This window comes from Xenopus laevis, chromosome 3S (assembly GCF_017654675.1).
Source record: "Xenopus laevis strain J_2021 chromosome 3S, Xenopus_laevis_v10.1, whole genome shotgun sequence".
NCBI classification, from domain to species: Eukaryota; Metazoa; Chordata; class Amphibia; order Anura; family Pipidae; genus Xenopus; species Xenopus laevis.
In genome coordinates this window covers 109,297,703-109,322,833 of record NC_054376.1, presented here as the reverse complement: position 1 = coordinate 109,322,833, position 25,131 = coordinate 109,297,703, and the positions used below count along the sequence as shown (strand labels likewise).

At 40.8% G+C, this 25,131-nt stretch overlaps 1 protein-coding gene across 2 annotated transcripts; it reads right to left on the bottom strand.

Moving 5' to 3' along the window:
• Window positions 1-1,750: 1,750 nt before the first annotated feature.
• On the bottom strand, window positions 1,751-5,028 carry sowaha.S (sosondowah ankyrin repeat domain family member A S homeolog). 2 transcript variants are annotated; one of them, XM_018256181.2, is made up of 2 exons: window positions 4,966-5,028; window positions 1,751-4,245 (listed from the first exon to the last, which is right to left on the bottom strand). In XM_018256181.2, exon 2 carries the CDS (start codon window positions 4,178-4,180, stop codon window positions 2,591-2,593), a length of 1,590 nt encoding a protein of 529 aa, XP_018111670.1. In that variant the 5' UTR covers window positions 4,181-4,245; window positions 4,966-5,028; the 3' UTR covers window positions 1,751-2,590. The 2 variants fall into 2 exon arrangements, with proteins under 2 accessions (XP_018111670.1, XP_018111671.1); XM_018256182.2 differs by lacking the exon at window positions 4,966-5,028 and adding an exon at window positions 4,345-4,560.
• Between the last annotated feature and the right edge of the window lie 20,103 nt (window positions 5,029-25,131).

Below are 25,131 nucleotides of genomic sequence, written 5' to 3'. Positions count from 1 at the left end.
GCAGATACTGCACAGGGAACTTAAAGGAACAATAACACCAACAAATTAAAGTGTTTTAAAGTAATGAAAATATAATGAACTGTTGCCCTGCACTATAGTGATGTGCAGGCCGACCCGATACCCGTGGGACCCACAGGTCGGGCAGGTTCAGGTCGACCTCGCAATGCTCCTCACGCCACCTTCAAATACCGGCATCTGCTCGCCATGCCCCTTTTGTGACGTCATCGGCGGGGCGGGTCAGCGCGGGTCTATAAAAGGACCCCCGGAACGGGTGTGGGCAGGCGCGGGTTGGAGCAGGGCAGGTTAGGGTCGGGTGCGGGACCTGCACAACACTGGTGTGTTTGCTTCAGAAACACTGCTATAGTTCATATAAACAAGCTGCTGTGTAGCAAAGAAAATTTAAAAAAAAAAGCTATGTCACAGGTTAAATAGTGGATAACAGATAACATTATGTTCTGCAGAGCTTATCTGGTATCTGCTGTATAACCTGAGCCTTTTCTCCTTTGAATGACTGCCCCCATTGCTACACAGCAGCGTATTTATATAAACTATAGTAGTGTTTCTGAAGCAAACACAGCAGTTTTACCAGTGCAGGGCAACACTGCATTATATTTGTATTACTTTAAAACACTTTTTTTATTAACTGTTCATTTAATACAAGAGACTGAGCACCTTGCTACCCATGGCAGGTATAAAATGTTTAGCACAAAGAAATTAAATGGAATAATTGAGGTTTGGATTCTGTCTGTGCTAGACTGTACCACTACTAGAGGATGCCCCAAATAACCCAAGCCCTCTTGATCCCCCAGATTGCCAGATGTGCTTTCAGAGCACTTGCTAGGAGATTTATATTGTACTCAAGGAGATCTGTGGTGCTTAAAGTACCAAACGTAACTCCTGTACCACTACCACTGCAATGGGACATGGGATTTGGCCTATATTTGCCTTTCTAAAATCATGACATTAAAAAATCTAAAATTGCCCCCAACTCATGTACAGTAGCTCCTTGACTAACACATGTATAGAACCCGTTATCCAGAATGCTTGGGACCTGGGATTTTCCAGATGAGGGATCTTTCTATAATCCATATCTCCATACCGTACTCATTTAAACAATAAACCCAATAGGATTATTTTGCCTCCAGTAAGGATTAATTATATATAAACTATATATTATAAGTTCTGTTTTATTATTACTGAGAAAAAAAAACATTTTTAAAATTAATTATTTGGTTCAAATGGAGTCTATGGAAGATGGCCTTCCTGTATTTTAGAGCTTTCTGTATAACAAGTTTCCAGATAATGGTTCCTGTACCTGTACTGGAGGCAGCAGCACAACTGCATGTTACAGACAATTCTTATCAACCCAGTAAGGGCAGGGGCACATGAAGCTACTGGGGGAGATTAGTTGCCCAGTGACAAATCGCTTCTTCTTCGGGCGCCTTGCCGTCGGCTAGAATCTAAATCGCCACTCGGAGCGCTTTGTTTTCCAAAGTCGCCTCACAAGGAAACTTTGGGCGACTTCAGAAAACGAAATGCTCCGAGTGCCATTCCGTCGGCGATTTAGATTGTAGCAGGCGGGCGGCTTTTCGGGGAGAAGAAGAATCGATTTGTCGCTGGGCGACTTATCTTCCCCAGTAGCTTCGTGTGCTCCTGCCCTAAACTTCCCACTGCCAAAGGGATGTCGCAGAACAGCACAAAGCTACAATTATAATATATTGTGTGCATAAAGCATGAAAGAAGCCACTCATTGCTGCAAAGATACGTTTAATGTGTAGTAGTCAGGTGCTTTCATACTGCCCACCTGATTGGACATATGTTGACGACACACTTAGAAAACAACAGGGGCTCCTCTATTAACGCTAGGCAAATTTGCACCTAGGCAGTAACCCATAGCAACCAGTGATTACCTATTTTCATCCAGCAGCAGGTAGAACTGTAAAAGCAAACATCTGATTGGTTGTCAAGAGCATATTTGACCAGTGTTGATGAACAAGCCCTTTTCTTGGTTTGCTGATTTAAACCAATAGGTGCTGTAAACATAGTTAAAAAAAGGACCCGTATAAAGATTTATCAAAGGTCTGTAAACAAATTAAGGGTTAATGCAGTGACCGGGGTGCCTGGTCCTGCCAAACCCACAGTAACCAATCAGATATTAGCTTTAACTCATATACTGCAGTTAAGATGATCACAGAACAACTATTGGATGTGTAACTGGATATCAATATACCCCATATTTTCCCATATATTATCCCCTGGATCAACAGGCAGATCTCCTGAATAATCAGGGTTAAAACCCTCCTGTGCCAGTTGCTTTTTCTATAACCCACCAGTGAAACTCATTAGCTTAATAAATGTGTTAGCATATAATATATTAAAAAAGTAACAGTATTTTGGTGAATCAGGAAAATGCATGATGTGGGTCTCTCTATGCAAAGAAAAAACGTGGAAGATATACAATGATTTAACTAAAACTAACTGTTGCTAAAGTAGTGCTTCCATCATCACTCAACAGCTGGCAAAGGATTCTGGAAGTTGTAGTTCACCACCAGGAATGTCTTTGCACTTAGAGGGCCACCCAGCAGAAATACTAATGGGCAAAGTATTCCGTAACTGGCCTGCGCTTTCCCACAGTTTCCTCCATCTCCTCTTCAGGGTCTTCATTCAGTAACGTGAAAACGGGGAGACTCTCCCTTGCTTTGAGTTTCTTCTTCTGATTTGAAGGTGCATTGAAAAATTTGTTCAAAGAGCCTGTCTTTTTAATGTTTTTTGTCAGATCGTGCAGGGAGGCATCATCTGAGAGGACCCCAAGGAAAGCACTGGTAGTGCCCAAAATGGAATTGGCCACTTTGGAATTCTTTTTCATTGGCACAGCTTGCTCAGTACTAATGGCATGGGGGTCATTTAAAAGAATCCTGATTTTCTGGGGTGCGTCTTTCTTTAAGTATTGATAAGGCTTTTTGCCACTGTGGTCTCGGAGATTTACATTAGCATTATAATATCTCACCAGGTTGGTTAGAAAGTCTGTGTGGTTGTGGATAGCAGCAATATGCAGTGGCGTGTACCCTCCAAAAGACTTGGCATTAACATTGAGTTTCATATTATCTTTACTTACACTTTCAACTAATATCTTCATCATTTCGGTGTTCCCAGTCTTGGCCGCCCAGTGCAAAGCAGTGAACCCAGAGATAAAGTCTCTCTTCCCAACCAATTCGCCATCCGTCAAGATCAGCCCGTAGAGCGTGTGATTCCAGCGGCCGTTAGTGGAGGTCACTAGCCACTTGTGCTCGGAGGGATCCAGGGGGACAACATCCGAGTATTTCTGATCCTCTGACACTTTCTGCATCTTGGAGGCCCTTTTGAGATGAGGGGATTTTGTAGCTGCCTCATCATATTGCCTCCTGCCAACATGGGGGGATCGGAGTTGAACAGGACGTGCCACTTCTATTACTGCTGTATTGACCGCAGGGGATTCCTTGGTGCTTCTATCCTCCGGGCCATTGTATGTGCCACCAGGGGAAGGCGGTGGGCATCTCAGGGGCAACATATATGGTTTCTGTGCAGCCTCCTTTGATTGCACATCCACCCAAGACTTAGGGACAGGCACAGGTCCTGCATTATCCATCCGAGCCACTATAGCAAACACAGTCTCTCGCTTGGACTCTGTTTCAGACTCATTAGACTCATCGGATGAAGGTTTTTCCCTGGGATCTGTTAGATCGGTTATTTCAGCAGAGGCATCACTCTCTCCTGCTTCACTTTGTATTGCAGTCTGATTGCCTTGCTGCTGCAGGTCTTCGCTACTACCTTGCACAGGAGTGTGCGGGCTAGAATGTCTCCTTTGGGTACTGGGTGCTGGCTCCCCTGTTGCAAATTGCTTGGGCTGGTGTTGGATCACATTTACAGGCTGGTTGGGCTCAGATTCTTGCTCCCTGGTTCTCTCTTTCTCTATCACCAGATGCATGTATTTTTTCTTCAGAACCACCATCTTTCCTTCTGCCTCATCCTTCACCACAGCTATGGTATTGACAAAGGTTTTGAAGCGAGCCCTGTTGTGCGCCTTCTTGTCAGGATCCGGGCAGTCCACCAGGGGCTTGAACTTTTTGAGTAGATCAGAATTTCTCACCTTCCCCTTCTGCTCCAACAGAAAGTTCAGCACATGCTCTTGGGTCACTGCCATCTCCCCTTCTCCAACTTCACTCACACATGCGGTCGAGAAACTGGCTCCCCCACCTTGTCTCTGATCTGGAGAGAAATGCAGTGGAAAATGAAAGGTAACAGCACCTGATCAGCTTCCTCACATACCTCCTCCTCCTCCTCGTGCTGCTGCCCAGAGCAATTTACCTGTTGCTTCCGGGGTGAAACTTTGTTATCAGCGGTGCTACGCCCTGTTCTACCTGATCACTCAATTAGGGAGGGGGGAGGGAGCTGCTGCTGCAAAGGCTCTCGGGAATTGTAGTCAGTGCTGTTGCTCACTGAAGCTGCTGAAAACTGAAGCTGGAGAGCTAAAAAACTCATTTGCAATCTATTTAATTCACATATGCATTACTATTATTATTATTGCTTTTAAACACATGTGCAGCCCCACTTGCTTCTGCTGGATGGATGGACAGACAGATGGAGCCTTCAGTGCAGAGGATGAAATACAACTGACATCTAATCTAATTTAAGATTTTTTATACAAATGGCGGGGGCGCTTTACTAATAGATTTGCAGGTTTACGTTACCCTCATTGCTGGCTGGTGCGTGAGTCCAAATTCATTGCTGTTATAAAAACACACACAAAAGTAGGTACTAACCCAAACTAGATCCACTTGTGTTAGATTGAAAGCTCACTTCAAGCTAATATTTTGGTTATTAGCTAAATCTGGAAACAGGGCACGGATACATTAAAGGAGAAGGAAAGGATTGGTGCACTTGGGGGTGCCAAATGTTAGGCACCCCCAAGTGATTGTATTGACTTACCTGAAACCCCGGATCGGTGCTCCTATCAGCAGAAAACTGCACCGGACCTGGGTTATTCCAGTCAGGGCCACCATTAGAAATCACCCCCTGGGCCCCGCCTACACTGGTGCCCAAGCCCCATCCCAGATCCCACCCACTCCACATCACAGTTAAAAGACCACACAGACATCAGCGCTAAAAAAGTAACCCCCCCACACACAAGTTATAAAAAGCTATTGATGGTCAGGGCCCCCTTATAAGTTAAAAAAAAACATTGGCGCCAGGGCCCCCCATAAAAGTTTTTTAAAAAATCATTGGCGCCAGGCCCCCCTTACAAGTTAATAAAAAATGAGGGCCCGAAGAATATTTATTTAAAAAAAATCTTGGTGCCAGGGCCCCCCTTACAAGTTAAAAACACAAATTGGGGCCCCAAAAAATATTTTTAAAAAAAATATTGGTGGCAGGGGCCTATAGAATATTTAAATAATACATTGGTGGCCAGGGGATTAAAAAAAACAAAAAAAAACACAAATTGGTGTTCAGTAGAATTGAACTCATGGCTTCAGGACTTCAACTTCACCTCCTTTCGTGACTTCGGGTCTTTTCACAGCTTCAGGAGTTCAGTTTTGGCTGTTTTCGTGGCTTCGGGTCCTTCGGCTGTTCTGCTTTTCGGAATTTCGGCTGTTCGAGACTTCGAAAATGGCCACAGGCTTCAGCGCTCTCAAGGGGGGTCCGACTCTTTCAAAAATGCAGCACTGCTGGGCCCCCCTTCATGCCCGGGACACTTGTCCCCCCAGTCTCCCCCTGATGGCAGCCCTGATTCCAGTGAGCACCACGGAACGATCCTCTTCCGGGTTCTTTTCAGCTTTCAAATGGGGGTCACTAACCACCATTTAAAAAACAAATTCTCTACAAATGTGTTGTTATTGCTGCTTTTGATTACTCATCTTTCTATTCAGGCCTCTCCTATTCATATTCCAGTTTTTATTTCTCTTTTTTCCCCTCCCATAATTCTTCACATAATAATGTGACAATAAAATTGGCTTAGCAAACTATCAACAAATATATCAGCTACAAGGAGAATTAGGAGCTGCTACTAACTCCCAGCATTCTCTGCTAACCAGAAGTTAAGGTGAGAAACCTGTTCTTATCCTGACATATTCAGTTTACACAAGATTGTTGCAATACTTTAAAAATATTATACAGGTATGGGATCCATTATCCAGAAATCCATTATCCAGAAAGCTATGAATTATGGGATCTCCCATAAACTCAATTGTAATCAAATAATTACATATTGTTTTGAAAAAAATGTTTTCCTTTTTCTTTGTAATAAATCAGACCTTTGTAGTTTATCCCATCTAAGATATAATTAATCCTTATTGGAGCCAATACTATTGCATTTAATTTATGTTTAAATCATTTCTAGCAGACTCACGGTATGGAGACCCCTTATCTGGAAAACCCCAGGTCCCAAACATTCTGGATAACAGGTCCCTTAACTATAATCAGGGCCGCCATCAAGGGGGCACAGGGGGTACAAGTGTATCGGTCCCAGGCCTAAAGGGGGACCCGGCTGTGCTGCAGTTTTTGAAATAGCCGGGCCCCCCTTGGCAGTACCAAAAACGTGCCAACTCTTCGGAAGTCCTGAACCAACGAATATCCGAAGTCCCGAACTGCTGAAGTCCCAAAGTCACGAAAAGACCCGAAATCACGGAAAGAGCCGAACTACCATAAGTCCCGAAGCTGCGAAAAGACCCGAAGTTACGGAAAGAGCCGAACTTGAAGTCCTGAAGCCACGGAAAGAGCCCAAGTCACAAAAGGAGCCGAACTTAAAGTCCTGGAGCCTCGAAAAAACCCGAAGTCACAAAAGAGCCAAAAGTCCTGTTTTTTTATTTTTTACAGCCCTAGCCACCAATGTATTATATTACTACAGGCCCCTGCTATCAGTTTTTTTGTTTTTTTTTAAATATTCACTGGGGCCCCAATTATTGTAAGAGGGACCCTGGCGCCAAAATTTTTTTTTAAACCTGACCATCAATGATTTTCGAAAAAACTTGTGTGTGGGGGAGTTTACTGTTTTTAGCGCTGATGTCTGTGTGGTCTTTTAACTGTGGTGTGGGATGGGCGGGATCTGGGGTGGGCGGGGCCAGTGAAAATTTTGGGGCCCTGTGACTTCTAATGAATTCCCTGCCTATAATAATGAAAAACGTATAGATTTGCCATGATTAAAACATATTGAGGCCTACCATTTAGATTGTAAGCTCTTTTGTACTGGGCCCTCTTTACCTCCTGTGTCAGTTATTGGTTGTTTTGTATGTAACTCTGCATGTTCAATGTCTATAACCAAATACATATTGTTAACTTTAGCCCACCCATTAAAGTCTTTTTGGCTTGTCCCACAGGGTATACCATGCCAATATTCCAATGAATTCATCAACGTTAGTTGAAGTATAGGACAAAGCAGTGACTTGGCTGCAAAACTACTTTATTGAGGAGGTGGAAAAGGCAAACTACCCCATGTTTTGGGGTTGGCCCTTTATCAACCACTTGATAAACCTCGCCTGAAATATGTAGTGTATATTTTCCACCTCCTCCACAAAGCATTTCTGCAGCCAAGACACTGCTTTGGATTTGTCCTATACTTTACTAACTTTGATCAATGTTTTTATTGTACAGCACTTTAGAATAGGTTGGCACTTTATAATAGAAGATAATGATAATAATATTAAACATTTATTATTCTTTCAGTCTGTTGTAGCCACTGGTGGGCACTGTCCCATTATTCTATGGATGAAATGTTATATTTACTCCAGAGGATGATATAACAATGAATCAACTCATATAAAAAATAACTTATTACACTGAATAACCTTCACTTCCATGTTTTATTGAAAGGTAACACATGAATAAAAACCCAGCTTAAGAATAGGCTGACATTTTCATTCAGCAATGGACATTGCACGGAGAAGTGGTTATTCCTGTTCGTGAGAGTAAATATTTGGAATCAACTGTAGTGTTGAAAAATAAAATAGAGTTTAGCAGAAATGAAGGAAACGTAACTCTGTTCTGAAAATTGTTTTGGGTTTGAAGCAGTATTCAAAGCTTGCTGGTTTTGCCATTATGTGGCATGGTTGGTACAGGTATAGGGACCTGTTATCCAAAACGGTTGGAGACCTGGGGTTTTCCAGATAATGGGTCTTTACATAATTTGGATCATCATGCCTTAAGTCTACTAGAAAATCATTTAAACAATAATTAAACACAATCAGCTGGTTGAACCGTCAATAAAGATGAATTACTTCTTAGTTTGGATCAAGTGCAAGGTACTGTTTCATTATTACAAAGAGAAAGGAAAATGTTTTTAAAAATTTGGATTATTTAATTATAATGGAATCTACGGGAGCCAGCCTTTCCGTAATTCGGAGCTTTCTGGATGACGGGTTTCCAGATAACGGATCCCATACCTGTACATGTACATCATTTTGGCTGAAAAAAGACACATATTCATCAAGTTCGACCTTTGTGTTTAAATAAAACCTCCCTACCTGCTAGATGAAAAAACACACGTGTGGAGCCATCGCTAAAATGCTTCAGAGGGGGATGTCACTATGATGTCACACTGATGTCACACTATATCAGTGGTTCCCAAACTGCTCTGCCTTCCCTCTACCCCCTGAGCAGGCAAAACATAAAGCTGAAATTCAACATAACTTTTAGTGATTTACATATTGATATTTCAAAAACAAATATGTACTTTTTTTTGTTCTGCTTTAGTTCTGCTTTCAGTGCTTTGAATAATAACCTGAAAGATATGAAAAAAAGAGACTACACAAAACCATATCTGTACAAAGAGGTGCAGGGAGTACAAAGAAAAAGTCTCCTGTAGTGTTTCCCACTATACAGTATACAGTATATATTCTGGGTTTGAATCTTGTCAGAGAGGCATAAATAACAGGTAGGATCCCTAGGGAGGGGCAGGAGTTCAACGGGAACAGGTAACAAGTGAAGATAAGTCACAACGAAGGCTGATGCTGAGTATAGTAATTCCCAGTCCACTTTATGGATCTTTGTGTTCTGTTTAATTTTTTTCCTTGTCCCCTGGAATTTCAAGTACTGATTCCTGGTCTCACATTTACTGAATCGCAGCCAAAGGAATTTCCTGCACAATACTGTACATCCAAAACGATTTTCTTTACAGCCAGCGTGCAGATGCTTTTTGGTACTAAAGTTAATACAGATGTGCCCCAATTTTAAAGGGGATGTCCACCCAAAAGCTGTTTTTTCCAAAAAAAAAAACTAAATAAAAAATTAATTTCAAAGCAACTTTCCATTACACATGAAATCCAAATCCTTCTGCCTGACCGAATCAAATCTGAATCCGGCAGGGAGAAAAAAATCATGTGACTTTTTGTCACAAAACAAGGAAGTAAAAAAATGTTTCCCCCTTCCCACCCCTAATTTGCCTGAATCTTTCGCAAAGGATTTGGGTGTCAGCAGAATCCAAAATAGCAGATTCGGTGCATCCCTAGAAATATATCAGCAGCCACTAATCTGATATTTTGCAAGTTCTAAAAATAATGTGGCCTCAATGAAACATGACTATAAAGTACAGATTTATTGCTACATTTCCCAGCAAGGATTTTGGAGAAATCGTGTTTATACATGTAGAAGCGGTAGGGTCTAGACTGCTGCTCCACCGCAGCTTGAGTGTCTTTTGATTATAGCCAGAAACCACATTCCTTGCACATACATGAAATCAGACCTCCGTCCACTCACTAATCTGCCTGTTCCAAGGACTTATCCAGCGAAACCTGTATTGGTTCTATAGAATGTATTGTACATGTGGCAATTGTGTAGGGAAAGGGGCTGTGCTTAGGCCAACGATATGGTCATATGCCTTTTTTGTGGTTGGAACGTATAATTAGCAACTGTCATGTACTAGCTACAAGCAATTAGATACACCACTAGACAAAACAAGCTCCACTGCCTTCTTTATGGCACAAAGATCTATACTTTTGTGTTTCAGAGTTGAAGGCAGTGAAAACATGCCATAGGCCTAGGACAATCTGCAATTGTTTATTTTTATAAGAATTTTTTTTAATAATCACCTTTTAGTTCTGCAGTTTTCAGGCTTGAAAAATAAATTGTTATCTGGTTACCCTGACATTTTTTTTTATCTTTTAAATTGAAATAGATGCGGAATAGGAGAGGGTCAGGAAAAATAAACTCATGCAATAATAAATATGAGAGGCTGACACCAGGCAGAATAGGTGGGAGAATAATAATAATAATAAGAGAATAATTAAAGAAAATAAAACATACAGAATAAACAAAAAATGTTCTTTAAAACTGTTCAGTGAAATGTTCTTTAGAAATGGTCCTTTGATAACATATGAAAATTGGAATGTAAAGCTATTGGAGCACAGGGCATTCTTCCCAGTGCTGACATCTGATATACAGTCTAGTGATTGGCGAATTTGTCCTGTTTCACTTTGCCAAAAAATTAGTGAATTTCCTCTAAATTTCCTTTGCAAAACAGGGAAAAATTTGCAAAAAAATCATGAAATCGGAAAGTACCCGAAAAAATCGTGAAATTCGAAAGTTTTCACAAAAAATCTTGAAATTCAGACGTTTTCACTCAAAAAACGTGAAATGTGAAGGTTTTCACAAAAAAATCGTGAAATTTGAAGGATTTCACTCAAAAATCGTGAAATTTGAAGGATTTCACTCAAAAATCTTGAAATTGTAAGGTTTTCACTAAAAAATCGTGAAATCTGAAGGATTTTACTCAAAAATCGTGAAATTAGGTTTTCACAAAAAAAACGTGAAATTTGAAGGATTTCACTCAAAAATCGTGAAATTTGAAGGTTTTCAAAAAAAATCATGAAAATCTGACATTCTGAAAATCAGAAAATTTTTGCAGGAGATTTGTGAATTTATTCGCTGGCGGCGAAACGCGGGAATTCGCTGCAAATTCGTGCCAGGCGACTTTATTCGACCATCACTAATACAGTCATATGGAAAAAAAAATGTCTTTATGTCAGTGTAGCATGCACACTGAATACTGCTTCAAAAATATATATTTGTTCAGAAAACACCCCAGTACTCAGATGTTCCTGAGAAATGAAAGACATACCACTGTTATCTTTTTTGTTGTTGAAAGTGGAGTAAATTATTATGCAGGCTGAGAGGGGTTCCCAAACTTTTTCATATGATAGCAGTGGTCAAAATTCCAGTTTTCAACTGTCACTGCTAAGGGGTGTTTTCTGCCAGACACCTTCAGTAGTCAAAATGTTGTCTATACCAGTAACCTACAGATGTATTTCCCCTTTAATTCCTTCCAGGAATTTTCTGACCGGGATGCGCAGGGGTTGCACCAAGTCCCAAACCCCCTCGGGACCCTCTGGACTCTCCCACTGACGCGAATCTGCACTAAAAACTGTCTCCTCTTCTGCCTTCACCCAGGCCCCAGCAGTGAAGTTATGGTATTGGCTATTGCCAGGTATGAGGAAACTACTTGGCCTTCACCAGTATTTTTTAATTTAATACACTTGGCTTTCCCTTTAAGACTATTTCTGCTTTTGACCTATTTAAGGGCAGGAAATTCAGTCCTAGCTTAAATATGCTGCATATGGATCTACTGTTTTTATACTTGTTTTTCGAGTCTGACCTGTTTTTAGGAATGCCGACGTGTGTGTGTGTGTGTGAAACACTCGACTCTTTCATCTGAACAAAAAACCCTATAATTTTGTATAATGTTTCTAAACATTTGAATTATTAACCAGAAAAGCAGCAAATGGAGATTTTCAGATTTCATCACATTCTTGTTGAAACTGTCAGACTCCCGTCTGATCTAAAATTAGCAGCAAATCTCTCTCTTTCCCAAAAAGTAATTCGACTGAGGAATGCGCTCCCAAAGGCAGAACTGACTGCAGTTTAAAAATATGAATTTAAATAGAAATTGGACTGGTTCCTTGTGAAAGAACGACTTTATTTTGGAATTTAGATCTGGATGCAAAGCTACCCATATAACTATTTTTTTTTTTAAAGTAATTTTTTTTCCTTTTATTATTGTTTCAAAAACACCCGTATAACTTTTAACAGGAGCAAAAAATAAATAAATAAATAGGTTTTGTAATGCTGCAACGTTTCAGCTTTATCTGTTCTGCCTTTAAAGGGATACTGTCATGGGAAAAAAAATATATGTTTTCAAAATGAATCAGTTAATAGTGCTGCTCGATCAGAATTCTGCACTGAAATCCATTTCTCAAAAGAGCAAACAGATTTTTTTATATTCAATTTTGAAATCTGACATGGGGCTAGACATATTGTTAATTTCCCAGCTGCCCCTGGTCATGTGACTACATAAGTCAGTGGATGTAAAAACGATCGAAAACAAAAGAAAGAAATAAGACCATTGTTTTCGGGAAAGTCGAATTACCCAGTAGTCATACATTTTACATTAAAAGGAAACAAGAAATGTGACCTTTGGTATAGGAGTCGCAGACCTCGAAGTAAGGAGACCATATAAGTCTAAAGGATTCTTTGGAACTATTCCCTTTTGTTTTGTTTAATGCTTCCTGCAAACGAAGTTGGTTCAGGTAATAAATGATGTTTGATACTGAGGGAGACGCTATTTGTAGCCAGTAATTAAATAAAACTTTCCTGGAAGCAGCCACAAACAGTTGTCCATGTCTTTCTTTTGTGTGAAGACATAAGTTTGTTGAGCTAACCAAACCTTTGTGGCTTCTTGTGCCCCCTTACTGGATTAATTTATCAGGGTATTTGAGCGGCTCAGCCTAGTTGCATATTCAGATCTGTTGGGCTCTGTCAGATCAGGGAACCTGGACTACAGAGAAAGGGTTGGGCTTCCCACAGAAGAGGTGAGGTTCTGCTGGATCAAGTGGAGTTGATCATGGTGGGTTTGGATGAATTTTAGGGGAGGCCAGGCAAGTGTACAAGCCACACCATTCATTACAACAACCCTGATGAGATTTTCAAGCTTGCCCAATAGATATCTCCCCAACCAGATATTGGTCACACAGGCCATAATTGTGGAGTGGTTGGAGTGGTACTTTTTGCCACTTATATGTACTATTAAACTGCCAGTTTGCCTAGCATTTGTATGTAGCTATAGTCAGATATAGACTTGAGCGATCATCAAAATTGCAAAATGCAGCATTAACAGGGTCAAATGTGACTCCCACTAACATTAGGACAGCTACATGGGGTTGCATTCCGCCAGCTTACCCCTAACCCATTAAGGGATGTGGGGACTGACTTGGGTCCTAATTAGATGTGTTTGCAAGAAGGCTAAAGAGAGATTTAGGTATCATGCTTAGAATAGTCCAAGGTAGAGCTGTAGCTACTTATTTCAGTCACTAGATGCCAGTGTGGGGCAGGGTATATCGTTAGTATAGAAGGTTCCGAAGGAAGTGGTCCCCAAATGTCAGTTAGTGGGAGGGGATTACTATGGTACCGATATAACCAGGTTCTGTAATAAATGTTCCTACCGCACACTCGCCTTTCCTCTCACTGCGTTGGTGGTGCTGGTTTCTCCGTTGACCCCGGCCAGGTCCCTTAGCAACAGCAAACAAGAAACGGATCCGCACACACGCTATTATCAGCAGTTGGGGGGACACCCCTCTTTATTATATCACCTCGTGATCAACGTTTCGGGGGGATAAACCTCCTGATGAAGGGAGGTTTATCCCCCCGAAACGTTGATCACGAGGTGATATAATAAAGAGGGGTGTCCCCCCAACTGCTGATAATAGCGTGTGTGCGGATCCGTTTCTTGTTTACCGATATAACCAGGGCCGCCATCAGGGGGGGGGCTGTGCTGCACTTTTCAAAATACCCTGGCCCCCTTTCACAGCACCAAAGCTGTGCCACATCTTCCGGAATCCTGAACCACGAAGTCCCAAAGCCACGAAAAGACCCAAAGCCATGAAAGGAGCCGAAAAGTTCAGTTCCACTGAACATCAAGTGTGTAGTTTTATTTTATTAAACCTCTGACCACCAATGTTTTTTTAAAAAAATATTCTCTGGGGCCCGAATGGGGGCCCTGGTGTCAACATTTTTTTTCGTATAGGGGGCTCTGACCACCAATGCTTTTTAAAAAACTTTTATGGGGTGATGTGGAATGGGCGGGATCTGGGGTGGGGCTTTGGGGCTGGGGTGTTTGTTGTACGGGGCCCCGTGATTTTTAGTGGTGGCCCGGTATATAACTAATGGACCAATTTACTAACATTCGGATTTCTAGTTTTTTCACTAATATTTTTTCTCTAAAAATGTTTTTTTTTAAATTTATCTAAAATTCTAAAAATGTAAAAACGTTATCCAATATAAAAACCACAAAAAACTCTAATACAAAATTTTGACAAGTAGTTGAGGTCCTGTAGAAGTCAATGGGAGCTGCTCTGATCCTATTGAACATGTTTTAGCCATTCAGACTTTTAGAGGTTCTTGGATTTTTTTTCTTCGTATTTTTTTTTTTGCCAATCGTCCTGCGTTTTTTCATTAGTACTTCTCGTATTCGGATCTTTTAATCATTTTCATGGCATTCGTGGTTTTGGCGAAAATCATTTGCCAATTTCACTCTCTAAATTAAACAAAAAGTTAACTCTAAGGTGAACAACCCCTTTAAGTCAATGGGAATAATTCAAGCGTCAAGTTCCGAGTCAAGTAGTTCTGGAAATAACTGTGTAAAAAAACTGTGATGGATGAACGGAGTGTTTTCTCACAGCAACTTCAAGCGGCTGTTTACTTATATACCAAATTCATACACATCATTACGTGGTCTCATATACAGCTTCATAAATACGTTGTTGCTTTTTTTTTATGCACCCATGTGTGGTCACCATTTTTTTTACACAGTATGGTAAATAGGACCCTACGTTTATACCACCACTTAACTGCTTAGAAGTAGCATTTCCCTCTAAACACACACCTACAAGCAGAGCTACATGGATTCTTTATTAATGGACCTGACATTTAAAAGATTGACTGTAAAATTAGATTGTCTTCCAAATACTAAACCAAAATGTCTTTATAGGATTAGCTCCCTGACGCACTGCCTTTTTTACATTCACTCTTTGTCCCTCTACTGTAAACAGTATCTATAAACAAATCCAAAATGCAATATATATTCCTGTCTTAAAGTGGATTAAGTGACAGCGCCATGCTTGCTGGATTGCATTACATGATTTATTTACATTAATAATAGTGGCTCTTGTCCATTTGAGCAGCACAGAGTGAAACATTCCATTCTTACAATTGCCTGTGTAATTACACTTGTCGCCAGGCTCCTCTTTCTTTGCTCAGCAAGACATGTTGGGGCAAATTTACCTAGGGTCGAATATCGAGGGTTAATTAACCCTCGATATTCGACTGCCGAATTAAAATCCTTCGACTATCGAAGGATTTGGCGCAATTCGTTTGATGGAAGGATTTTAATCCATCGATCGAAGGATTATCCTTCGATCAGAAAATTGATAGGAAGCCTATGGGGACCTTCAGTTGTATGAAAATAAATCAAATGTGAATAACTAGCTGTGCAAAAATTTGGGTACCCTTGTAATTTTGCTAATTTCAATGCGTGTAACTGTTCAACACTGATTACTGCCAACACTAAATTGGTTGGATTAGTTTGTTAAGCCTTGAACTTCATATATACGCCTGGAGCCCCTGTACGTAACCGGTCGTCATCCATCATGGCCACGCCTCCTTCTGCACCTTTTAACGAATCGCTCAATATATATATATATATTCAGTGAAAAAAGACCGCACTTACACTCAGGAGGACGGCTAGAGTTTGATAGCCGAAACGTTGAGGAATAAAATCACAGCCCTTGTGGCTTTTTTTTTTCATACAAAGTCCTGTGAGTGTGGTCTTTTTTCACTGAATATATGTAAATTTTACCAGCACCAAGGCATTTAACCATTTTATTGTGGAGTGCACCAGGTTGGATTCTTTATATATATATATATATATATCTATATATATCTATATATATCTATATATATATATCTATATCTATATCTATATCTATATATATATATATATATATATATATATATATATATAGAACCCCAAAGGATCCGCACTCTCAGGTCTTATGCGTAAAAAAAGTTTTTTATTGCAAAGCTTACAGCCTAACGTAGATATATATATATATATATATATATATATATATAGATATATATATATATACTGTATTTTGTTTTATAGCAGAGCGTGTTAATTAAGAACACATTTTCTCCTAGTATAAAAGGGAGAAGCAATCCAGACTATAGGTTTGTATTGGTATAAGACCTGTTATCTAGAATTCTCTGGACATAGGTTTTTCAAGATAACAGATCTTTTCATAATTTGGATCTTCAAGTGTGCTAGAAAATCATGTAGACATTAAACAAGCCAAATAGGTTGAGTGTGCTTCCAATAATGATTCATTATATCTTAATTTGGATCAAGTACAAGGTACTGTTTTATTATTAGAGAGAAAAAGAAAATTTGGATTATTTGATTATAATGCAGTGTATGGGAGACAGCCTTTCCGTAGTTTAGAGCTTTTAGGATAACAGGTTTCCAGATAATGGATCCCATACCTAATAATGATGGAGCATTTAGTTATCCTCTGCTCCATTTATTTGCTGCCATGTATTTGACATAGATGTACATGCACAGCATTGGGTATTTGCAGCTCACGGACACACTTTTCTACTTGACCTTTAAATGCCCCATCCCTAATCACTAGCAACGTACTTAAATGAACAGAATATCTGTAACATTTTGGCAGACGACATGAGAGAGAAGACAAATACACAGATGCAGCAAACTTGTAAAGTATTTAGGTTATGTGGCATATTGCTCAGTTCAAAAGGGGAAGAGGTTTGGCAGTGTATGGGGAAACATTTCAACATAAGCTTTTGTGATTTAATTATTGTTATTACTTATTTATATAGAGCTGACATATTATAGTCGCATCAATCACTGCTAGGGTTACCACCCGGCCGGTATTTTACCGGCCTAGCTGTTAAAACACCTACCAAGGCCTGGGCCAGGATTACAAATTTACCGGCAATGTTGCTGCCGGTAAATTTGTAATTTCCCTAACAAAAGCCCAATCTGCTCAAAACGTACCTTTTTGACTCATTCTGGCCATCGCGCAATGTGGCTCCGCCTCTTTTACATCACAGTCCGCCCCTTTTGTTCCCAACCCTAATCCCTGCCCCAGCTGAGCTAACAATCTAAGGTCCCTATCACATACACTATGGTCGATTTAATTAGGAGCCAATTAAGATGCCTATATGTTTTTGGAATGTGGGAAGAAACCCAGTCATGCACAGGGAGAAAATACAAACTCCTTGCAAATAATGCCCTGACTGGAATCAAACCTGGAACCCCAGCACTAGCAAGTTTTATACTGTATGTAAAACAAGTGGAACTAGTGGTAGTCAGCAAAAACACGTGCCTATGGTGCAACTAATGTTTTTTTTCTGTTTATTGTAGTATGCACAGCAGCGATATATTTGATTGGCTCCTTGGGGTATATTTATCAAAGAGTGAAGTTAATAGTGAAGTTCCGCCACTAGAGTGAAATTCCGCCACTCTCCATTAATTTCTATGGGATTTTTATAGGCGTATTTATCAAAGGGTGAACTTTCACTTCACCCATTGATAAATACGCCTTTCAAAATCCCATAGAAATGAATTGAGAGCTGCGGAACTTCACTCTTTGATAAATTTACCCCCTTGTCTCTCATTACCCTTCCAGTGTCAACTGGTCTGTGTACAGGCCTACCTCTTTCAGACAGGTAACGATGTAGTAAAGGCTCTTAATCACAGGCATTTTTTCCTCCGCTCTCCGGCATTCAATTTTAATTTATTCATGCAGCAGGCTGTGTTCCACCTGTGTTCAGTGCTTACATGTACCTGTGTGAGTAGGGTTGTCACCTGGCCTAGCCGGTAAAACACCTGCCAGGGCTGGGGCCGGTATTACAAATTTACCGGCAATGTAGCTGCCGATAATTTGTAATACCCTTAACAAAAGCCCTTGGCCCTCAGCTGGAAACTTACTTTTTCTTCATCTTCTGCCCCTCTTGCGACTTGACCCCACCCCTTTCGCGCCATGACCCCACGGTATTGAAGGGGTGAGATGGCCACCCTAGTCAGTAATTTGCTAAAAGATACTAATTTTATAAATGTATGCAGTATTTTTATATATATAGAGATATTCATTTACTAAGTAACAGAGCTGGAAGTAGGGGTAGACAGGTGAGGCTCATGCTATGTGCGCAGCTGGTGGGGAGAGTGAGCGATTTAGGGGCTCAAGCAATGGCAGTGGTGTGAACTGTATAGTAAAGTGGTTGGCTGCTGGTTATTTTGGGGCAGTTGAGGAGGTGGCAGACAGGGCCCAGGGCCAAGTAGCAGGGGCACAACTATAGAGGAAGCAGACTCTGCCGCTGCTTATTATACAGAGTTATAGGGGACCCATATTCATATAGAATTCAAATACATATTGGAAAAACAAGTCAACCTCTAGACATTTTGGGGGCCTGAAAAAGAATTTGCTGTGGGGCCCAGTAACATCTAGTTACACCACTGCCAAGTAATATTTGCCTTAGGTGCCAATACTACTTGGCTTGGCTATGCCAAGAAGATTTCTGACCATACAAAAGCACAAGGTGGCAAGCCAAGAGGGTTTTCATAGAGGTACATTTTCTCTAATAATATACAGCATATGTTTTTCCCCATATAGGAACTGTCTAAAATTCCATCAGTGAGGGCAGGGAGTATGGGCTAGCCATACCAAACAGAAGCTTTGCTGTTTGTGCTGAGACAGAGAATTAAATTAATACGCACATCACGTACATCAGTCATTAGCTGGAACGCAGACCGATTTAAATCACTTTTCAACCTATGAATAGTAGAAAGTTTAGACTTTAATCAGCAAAGTGCAAGTTTTACAAACACAAGAGCACTAAAGCTAGAGTCACATGGGGGCCAAAATCTGAAATAGCCTCCACTCTTTAATACATTCAGAAGTACTGAATCAGCATCAGCAAGAACAGAGTTCAGCGGATTTTGGCTCAAAATGCAGGGACTTGCGGTTCTTAACCAAAATGTGCAGAGTTTGTTCACTCCAAAGCCTATTCAACACTTCCTTGCCTAGGGCCCTGTTTAGTCTTAATCCGGCTCTGAATGGAATGGTTCAATAACCATAACTCACTTTCACCATGTAAATCAGACAATAATGCTATTGAATTGTGGATAAAAATTATGGATAAAAAAATGTCGATTTGCATCTTTTAGGTATGTTTATATATGCACTGTACTGTATTTGCAATTATTTATATATATATATATATATATATATATATATATATATATATATATATATGACAAATGTTTTTGAAGACGTGTATATACTGTATTTTACGTAGATTATTCTTTTTTTTTTATATTTCATGCAACAAACATTCTCTGTGTTACTATGTACTGTATGTAATATATATATCAGCATGCATGAATGCCATGGGATGTTCTTAAGATTCCTTTTTTTTTGAAGCCATCATAATGGGGCCATTGTAAATGGAGTTTGTAAAGAATTTGCATTGGCCGTCACTGCAGGGCAGTGTATACAAAGCAAAGCTATGAAAATAATTCCCTAAAATCAAGACCTTTTAACCCTTACAAAGATACTGGGGATGTGGCAACCATCTATCAGTTATGTTTTCTTTGTTTCTGGAGATAAGGTTACAGTACTAGCAGTTGACATAGGCTCTTTAACTGTTGCCCCTGGCTCCCCCATCTTTCTCAGGGGCTAGAGATCTGGTTAGAGTAGTATCAGTTGACTTGAGCTTTTTAAAATGTGCCCCTGTCTCTCACCTCTTCCTCGTGGGCTGGAGATAGGGTTGCCACCTTTTCTGGAAAAAAATACTGGCCTTCCTATATAATTATCTTTTTTCCCTATTAATAACATTGGGATCAACCAGTGGCGGAACTACCGGGGGAGCAGGGGGTGCGATCGGGCCAGGGCCCGCACCCTCTCAGGGCCCCCCGGCAGTCCGTTCGCCATTGAAAATGCAGCCAAATGCGGCCTTACGGAGGGGGGTGGGGCCCGGCTGCGCGTCACGCACCAGGGCCTGCCCCCCTCAACGAACGCTACTGGGATCAACCATCAAAATACCGGCCAGGTGGCAACCCTATCTGGAGAATAGGTTATAGCGGCAGGAGAGATCCCTGCTCCCTCCTTCCCCCGCATGATCACCTTTTGTGCTGGAGGAGGTTGAGGGGGGTGTCCAGAATGCTAGCTGGAAGAGCCGAATTTCTGGTTTGGAAAACAGAAATTCAGCTTTTAAAGTTACATTGAGCGGCATTGTAGCTGCCTTTTGTAACCAGTGGGGTGCTGTCGTCTGAGTCGAGTTTCTCAACTCTCGTTATTAGCACAGTTCCCCTGTATAAACGTAAAACCCGAGCTCTTTAACTTCTTTAAGTTTACAATATGTGTATGTGTCAACTTATGCCCCTGTCTCTCTTATCTTCCTCAGGGGCTGGAGATGTGGTTAGAGTAGTATCTAGGGATGCACCGAATCTAGGATTCTGTTCAGGATTCGGCCAAAACCTTGTGACTGGCTGAACCGAATCCTTAAAATCATGTGACTTTGTGTAACAAAACAAGGAAGTACATTTTTTTTAGCCTCGCGCTGCTCATGCGCAACATTTCCCCCCTCCCTACCCTCATTTGCATATGCAAATTAGGCTTTCATGAAAATCTTTCACAAAGGATCCGGGGTTTAGCCAAATACAAAATGGCGGCTTCAGTGCATCCCTTGTAGTATCAGTAGACCTGGGCTTTTGTACCTGCCTCTCCCATCTTCTTCAGGGACTGGAGATGAGGTTACAGCAGTATCAGTAGACTTGGCCTCTTTAACTTGTGCCCATGTCTCACCTCTTCCTCATGGGCTGGAGAAGAGCTTATAGCCGTACTTAATCTGAGCTCTTTAACTTCTATACTATCAGTAGACACATAACTTATGCCCCTGTCCCTCTCATCTTCCTCAGAAGAATGCGGTTAATGTATGAGTAGATGTGGATTTTTGTACACCAGTCTCTCCCATCTTCCTCGGGCACTGTAGATGGAGTTAAAGGTTTATAGCAGTATCATTAGACTTGGGCTGTTTAACATGCGCCCCTGTCTCGCCCATCTCCCTGAGAGGCAGAAGATGGGGTTGCAATACTACCAGTAGACAGAGATCTGCAGTGTGTTCTCCTGGCTTTCCCATATTGCAGCAGAATATTTGCATTTTTTATCTATCTCAATATCTGCAAATTAGAAGGCAGTTTTAGATATTACTGTACCTCTTCTGTTTCCTGCAGTATTTTATTCTTGGAAAGATTCCAGATCCTGAAGTAAGACTGACAACTTTCTTAAACCAGTTCCACGCAGATAATTTATGACCACATCAACAGAATATACTCAGTGCAGAGACCCAACCTATTTGGGGAAATCTATGCTAGATGCAATTAATTTTTAGACTGCAGGCGCTTTTGGACATAGCACTCACACTTTAACTCTTTACCTTCTACTGGTTGTTGTTTTTGTATGAAGTCGGTATATTCAATGTATACACCCAGTGCTGCAGAAATCTTCACAACATTTTGTAAATACCGGAACATATCCACACATACATACATACAGTATTTATACTGCTTTTTTCATACATTTATAAATTGGCTCATAAGTAATCCATAGACTGCGCTACAACCACTGTAATGTCATCCACCAATGAATTCATAAATACCACTACACTTAATTCAGTTAAATAGCACCACTACTATAATTTGTTGTTTAGCAAATGAAATAATATTGGGCATATATTTTTAACAGTAGAGACAAAGATCACCAGTGAGGCTGCCCATAGCAACCATCAGCAATTAGATTTAAAAATACAAGTTAGAAAACAAAAGGAAAGCTCTAATTAGTTGCTATGGGCAATATCACCAGTGATGTTTGTCTCCAAAGTCAATAAACATGTTTTATTTTATTTTGTTTTTACCTAAGGCAGTCCCACATTGCAAGTTGCGCTGGGATGAGGTTGGGATCATGTGACAGCTTCCTGAAGGGTGACAGGGTTAATGACAGATCTGGGTGTTGTCTGAGCAGATTGGGAGCATGTCTAAATAAATCAGATTTTTATATGAGGGAATGTTGGCAGGTACACAGTGTACAGTATGTGGGAACTGCAGGGAATGAAGATCCCATAAGAAAGAAGAAATATATGTTCTAGAAGACAGGGATAAGTTGTCAGTGTTAGTGGTGATCTTGATTTTATGTATCTGAAATATTTCCCTTTTAATGAATAATTCAGACGGAGGACTGATCCTCACATCTTGTTTTATAGCTTGTAAATATGTAACATAGAAAGAGGTATGTTTTACAACAGACAAGCAACAGGCATAATGAAAACTGGGAAGGGTGGGAGCTATAGTCAGGTGATCCCACTGGTGTCTAATAAAAGGGCAGCCAAGTTTGGGAGTTTTACTTTGAAAGCAGCTAGTAAGTTGCAGGTAAAACTTAGTCCCTGTGTAAAATGTATAATGAAGCAATAGAATTCTTAATGAATCAGATGAAAATTAAGCATAGGACTGGCCAGATATGGGATGACTTTGACGTAGTTGGCCAGCTTAAATATATTGCAATATATGGACAAACAATCCCTGTGTTTAAAGGGTAAGGCATTTTTCAGTAGCAGTATGCACAAAATGTCTCTGTCTTAAATATATTGATAATGGGTTGAGTGCAGAGGACTCTTGTATTTGTCTATATATATATATATCTATATATATATATCTATATATATATATATATATATATATATATATATATATAGGCATAGTGGCCCTATATATATATATTTTTTTTTTTCCAGAAAAGATGGCATATATATATATATATATATATATATATATATATATATATATATATATATAAATATAGCAATGAGTGAGGTTAGTACTGCAGTAAATTCAGTGTCGGACTGGGAAACCAGGGGCCCACCCAAAAATCATAGACCAGGGGCCACCAAAAGACCTTAGATAAGGGGCCCACTCTCAGTACTATTATTCTTCCTCTCCTCACGCAACCTCTATTCTGCTAGTCTGTTTTCTTTACATGCTATAATCTATTATTCCATCTATTTAGAGTACCCCTTTGTCAGGTGATCTGTGCCTCCCACCTCCACCCTTAAGCTGGCCATAGACGCAAAGATCCGATCGTACGAATCAACGTACGATCGGACTTTCCCATCTCCCGACCCTCCACTAACCATTCAGATCAAAGTCTTTACCATTCCGATCAAATAGAACAGATCACCCAATGTTCTGCCCCTGAAAGCAATCGTACGATACTTATGTCTGATAACACTAGTGACAGTCTCCCTCTGAAAATCGTACGATCGGCAATACACGCAGAGATATTATCGTCAGGCGACAGAAATTTTCTAACCTGTCCGATCGACCAAACGACCGATCTCCGACGGACGAAAAATGTCGGGACTCTCCACACATGGTCCGAAAATCGTACGAATCCACGATTCGTACGATCGGATCGTTGCGTCTATGGCCAGCTTTAAGTATGTAAAAAATACAATCTCAACCCACTTCAGTTAGTTAACAATTAAATGTCAAAAGAAATAACCACAGCCGTCTGGTTTCCCTTGTATCCCAAGAAAAATCCAGAAATTATATACAAACAAGTCCAGGATCCATGAAGTAGTAACCCTTAAGCAGAATACGTGTGCTGGAGTACTTTGTTTGTATTGAATAGTGGAGGTGCCGTCCTCCTATGCCCCAAGCACCGTGTATGATACTGAGAGACCAGGTGTGCACATGCATCCTTTGGTTGTAGTTGAAGCAGGAGGGCCAACTGGGAGTTTTCTGGTGGGGGCGGGAACAAAAAGGGGCAGGAGTGACGTCAAAAGGGGCGGTGCCACTCCGTAAAAGGGGCGTGGCCACAACACCGACATTTCAAGACGAGGAAAAAGTCACAAAAGCTACGTTTTTAGAGGGGATTGGGGGCAGGCTGAGGGGTGTTTTTAAGGGTTTTACAAATTTACCGGCAGCTACATTGCCGGTTAATTTGTTGTACCGGCCCCGGCCTTAGCTGGTGTTTTACCGGCCGGGTGGCAACACTACTAGTGGTGTGTGGGTCTAGAAATTGTCGACCTGCACCTGACCCTAACCTGCCGTTGCCTCTATATTTATAGACCTGCCCTGCAGTGACATCACAAAAGGGGTGGGTGCGAGCCTATAAATGTAGCAGATGGAAGCCAGCAGTGCTAGGTCGCAGGAGAACAGCTCAACAGGGATCCATCTGTGACCCGAAGATTTTGTGCAGGAACCTGGGGGTACGGTTGCCACCTGGCCGGTAAAAATGTTGCTTGATGCCAATATTATTTATAGGGAAAACCACAAAAATATAGGAAGGCCGGTATTTTTTTTCTACTTGGGGGTCCCGCGGGTTTTGGGCCAGCACGCACATCACTAGTTCCTACCAACTGGATCTTTGCCCTGAGTCCACCAGTGCCAATAAAGCCGTTTTAGGCCACACTTGGCTAATCATCTGACATCTGTCCCGTTCCAGTGTCTGTGTCTGTTGCCACCTTTCCATCCAGCGTGGCCGTGGCTGGACTATGACGCAGCGATTGGCCGATCGCCGTGTCAATCATGGGGAATCCTGTCTGGTTTTCCTTATTTGTGTCATACTGTGATTTCCCTTTATCATCTATATTGTACAACTGTGTTATGTTTTTGTACAGCAGAACTCCAATAAATTCATCACAAAAAGCAGAAATTGTGGGGGTGGTGAGTTCTTATAATAACCTGATCAACTGCTCTTGTGGTAGGACATTGAGTATATATATCTATATATATCTATCTATCTATATCTATCTATATCTATCTATATATCTATCTATATCTATATATATCTATATATATATCTATATATATATCTATATATATATATATATCAGTAATATAACACAATAGTAGCCTGTGCCCAGCTGAATTGTGGCGGCTGCTACATCCCAGTATCCCCTCCCTCTCCACAATGACAGCATCACCTTTCTACAGGGCTCTCGGGGAGCGGACTACAAAGCTTTTCCTGGAGGGGGGGG

Coding starts and splice junctions, on each gene's coding strand:
- sowaha.S (XM_018256181.2), bottom strand. CDS start 4,180: ATGGCAGTGACCCAAGAGCATGTGCTGAACTTTCTGTTGGAGCAGAAG.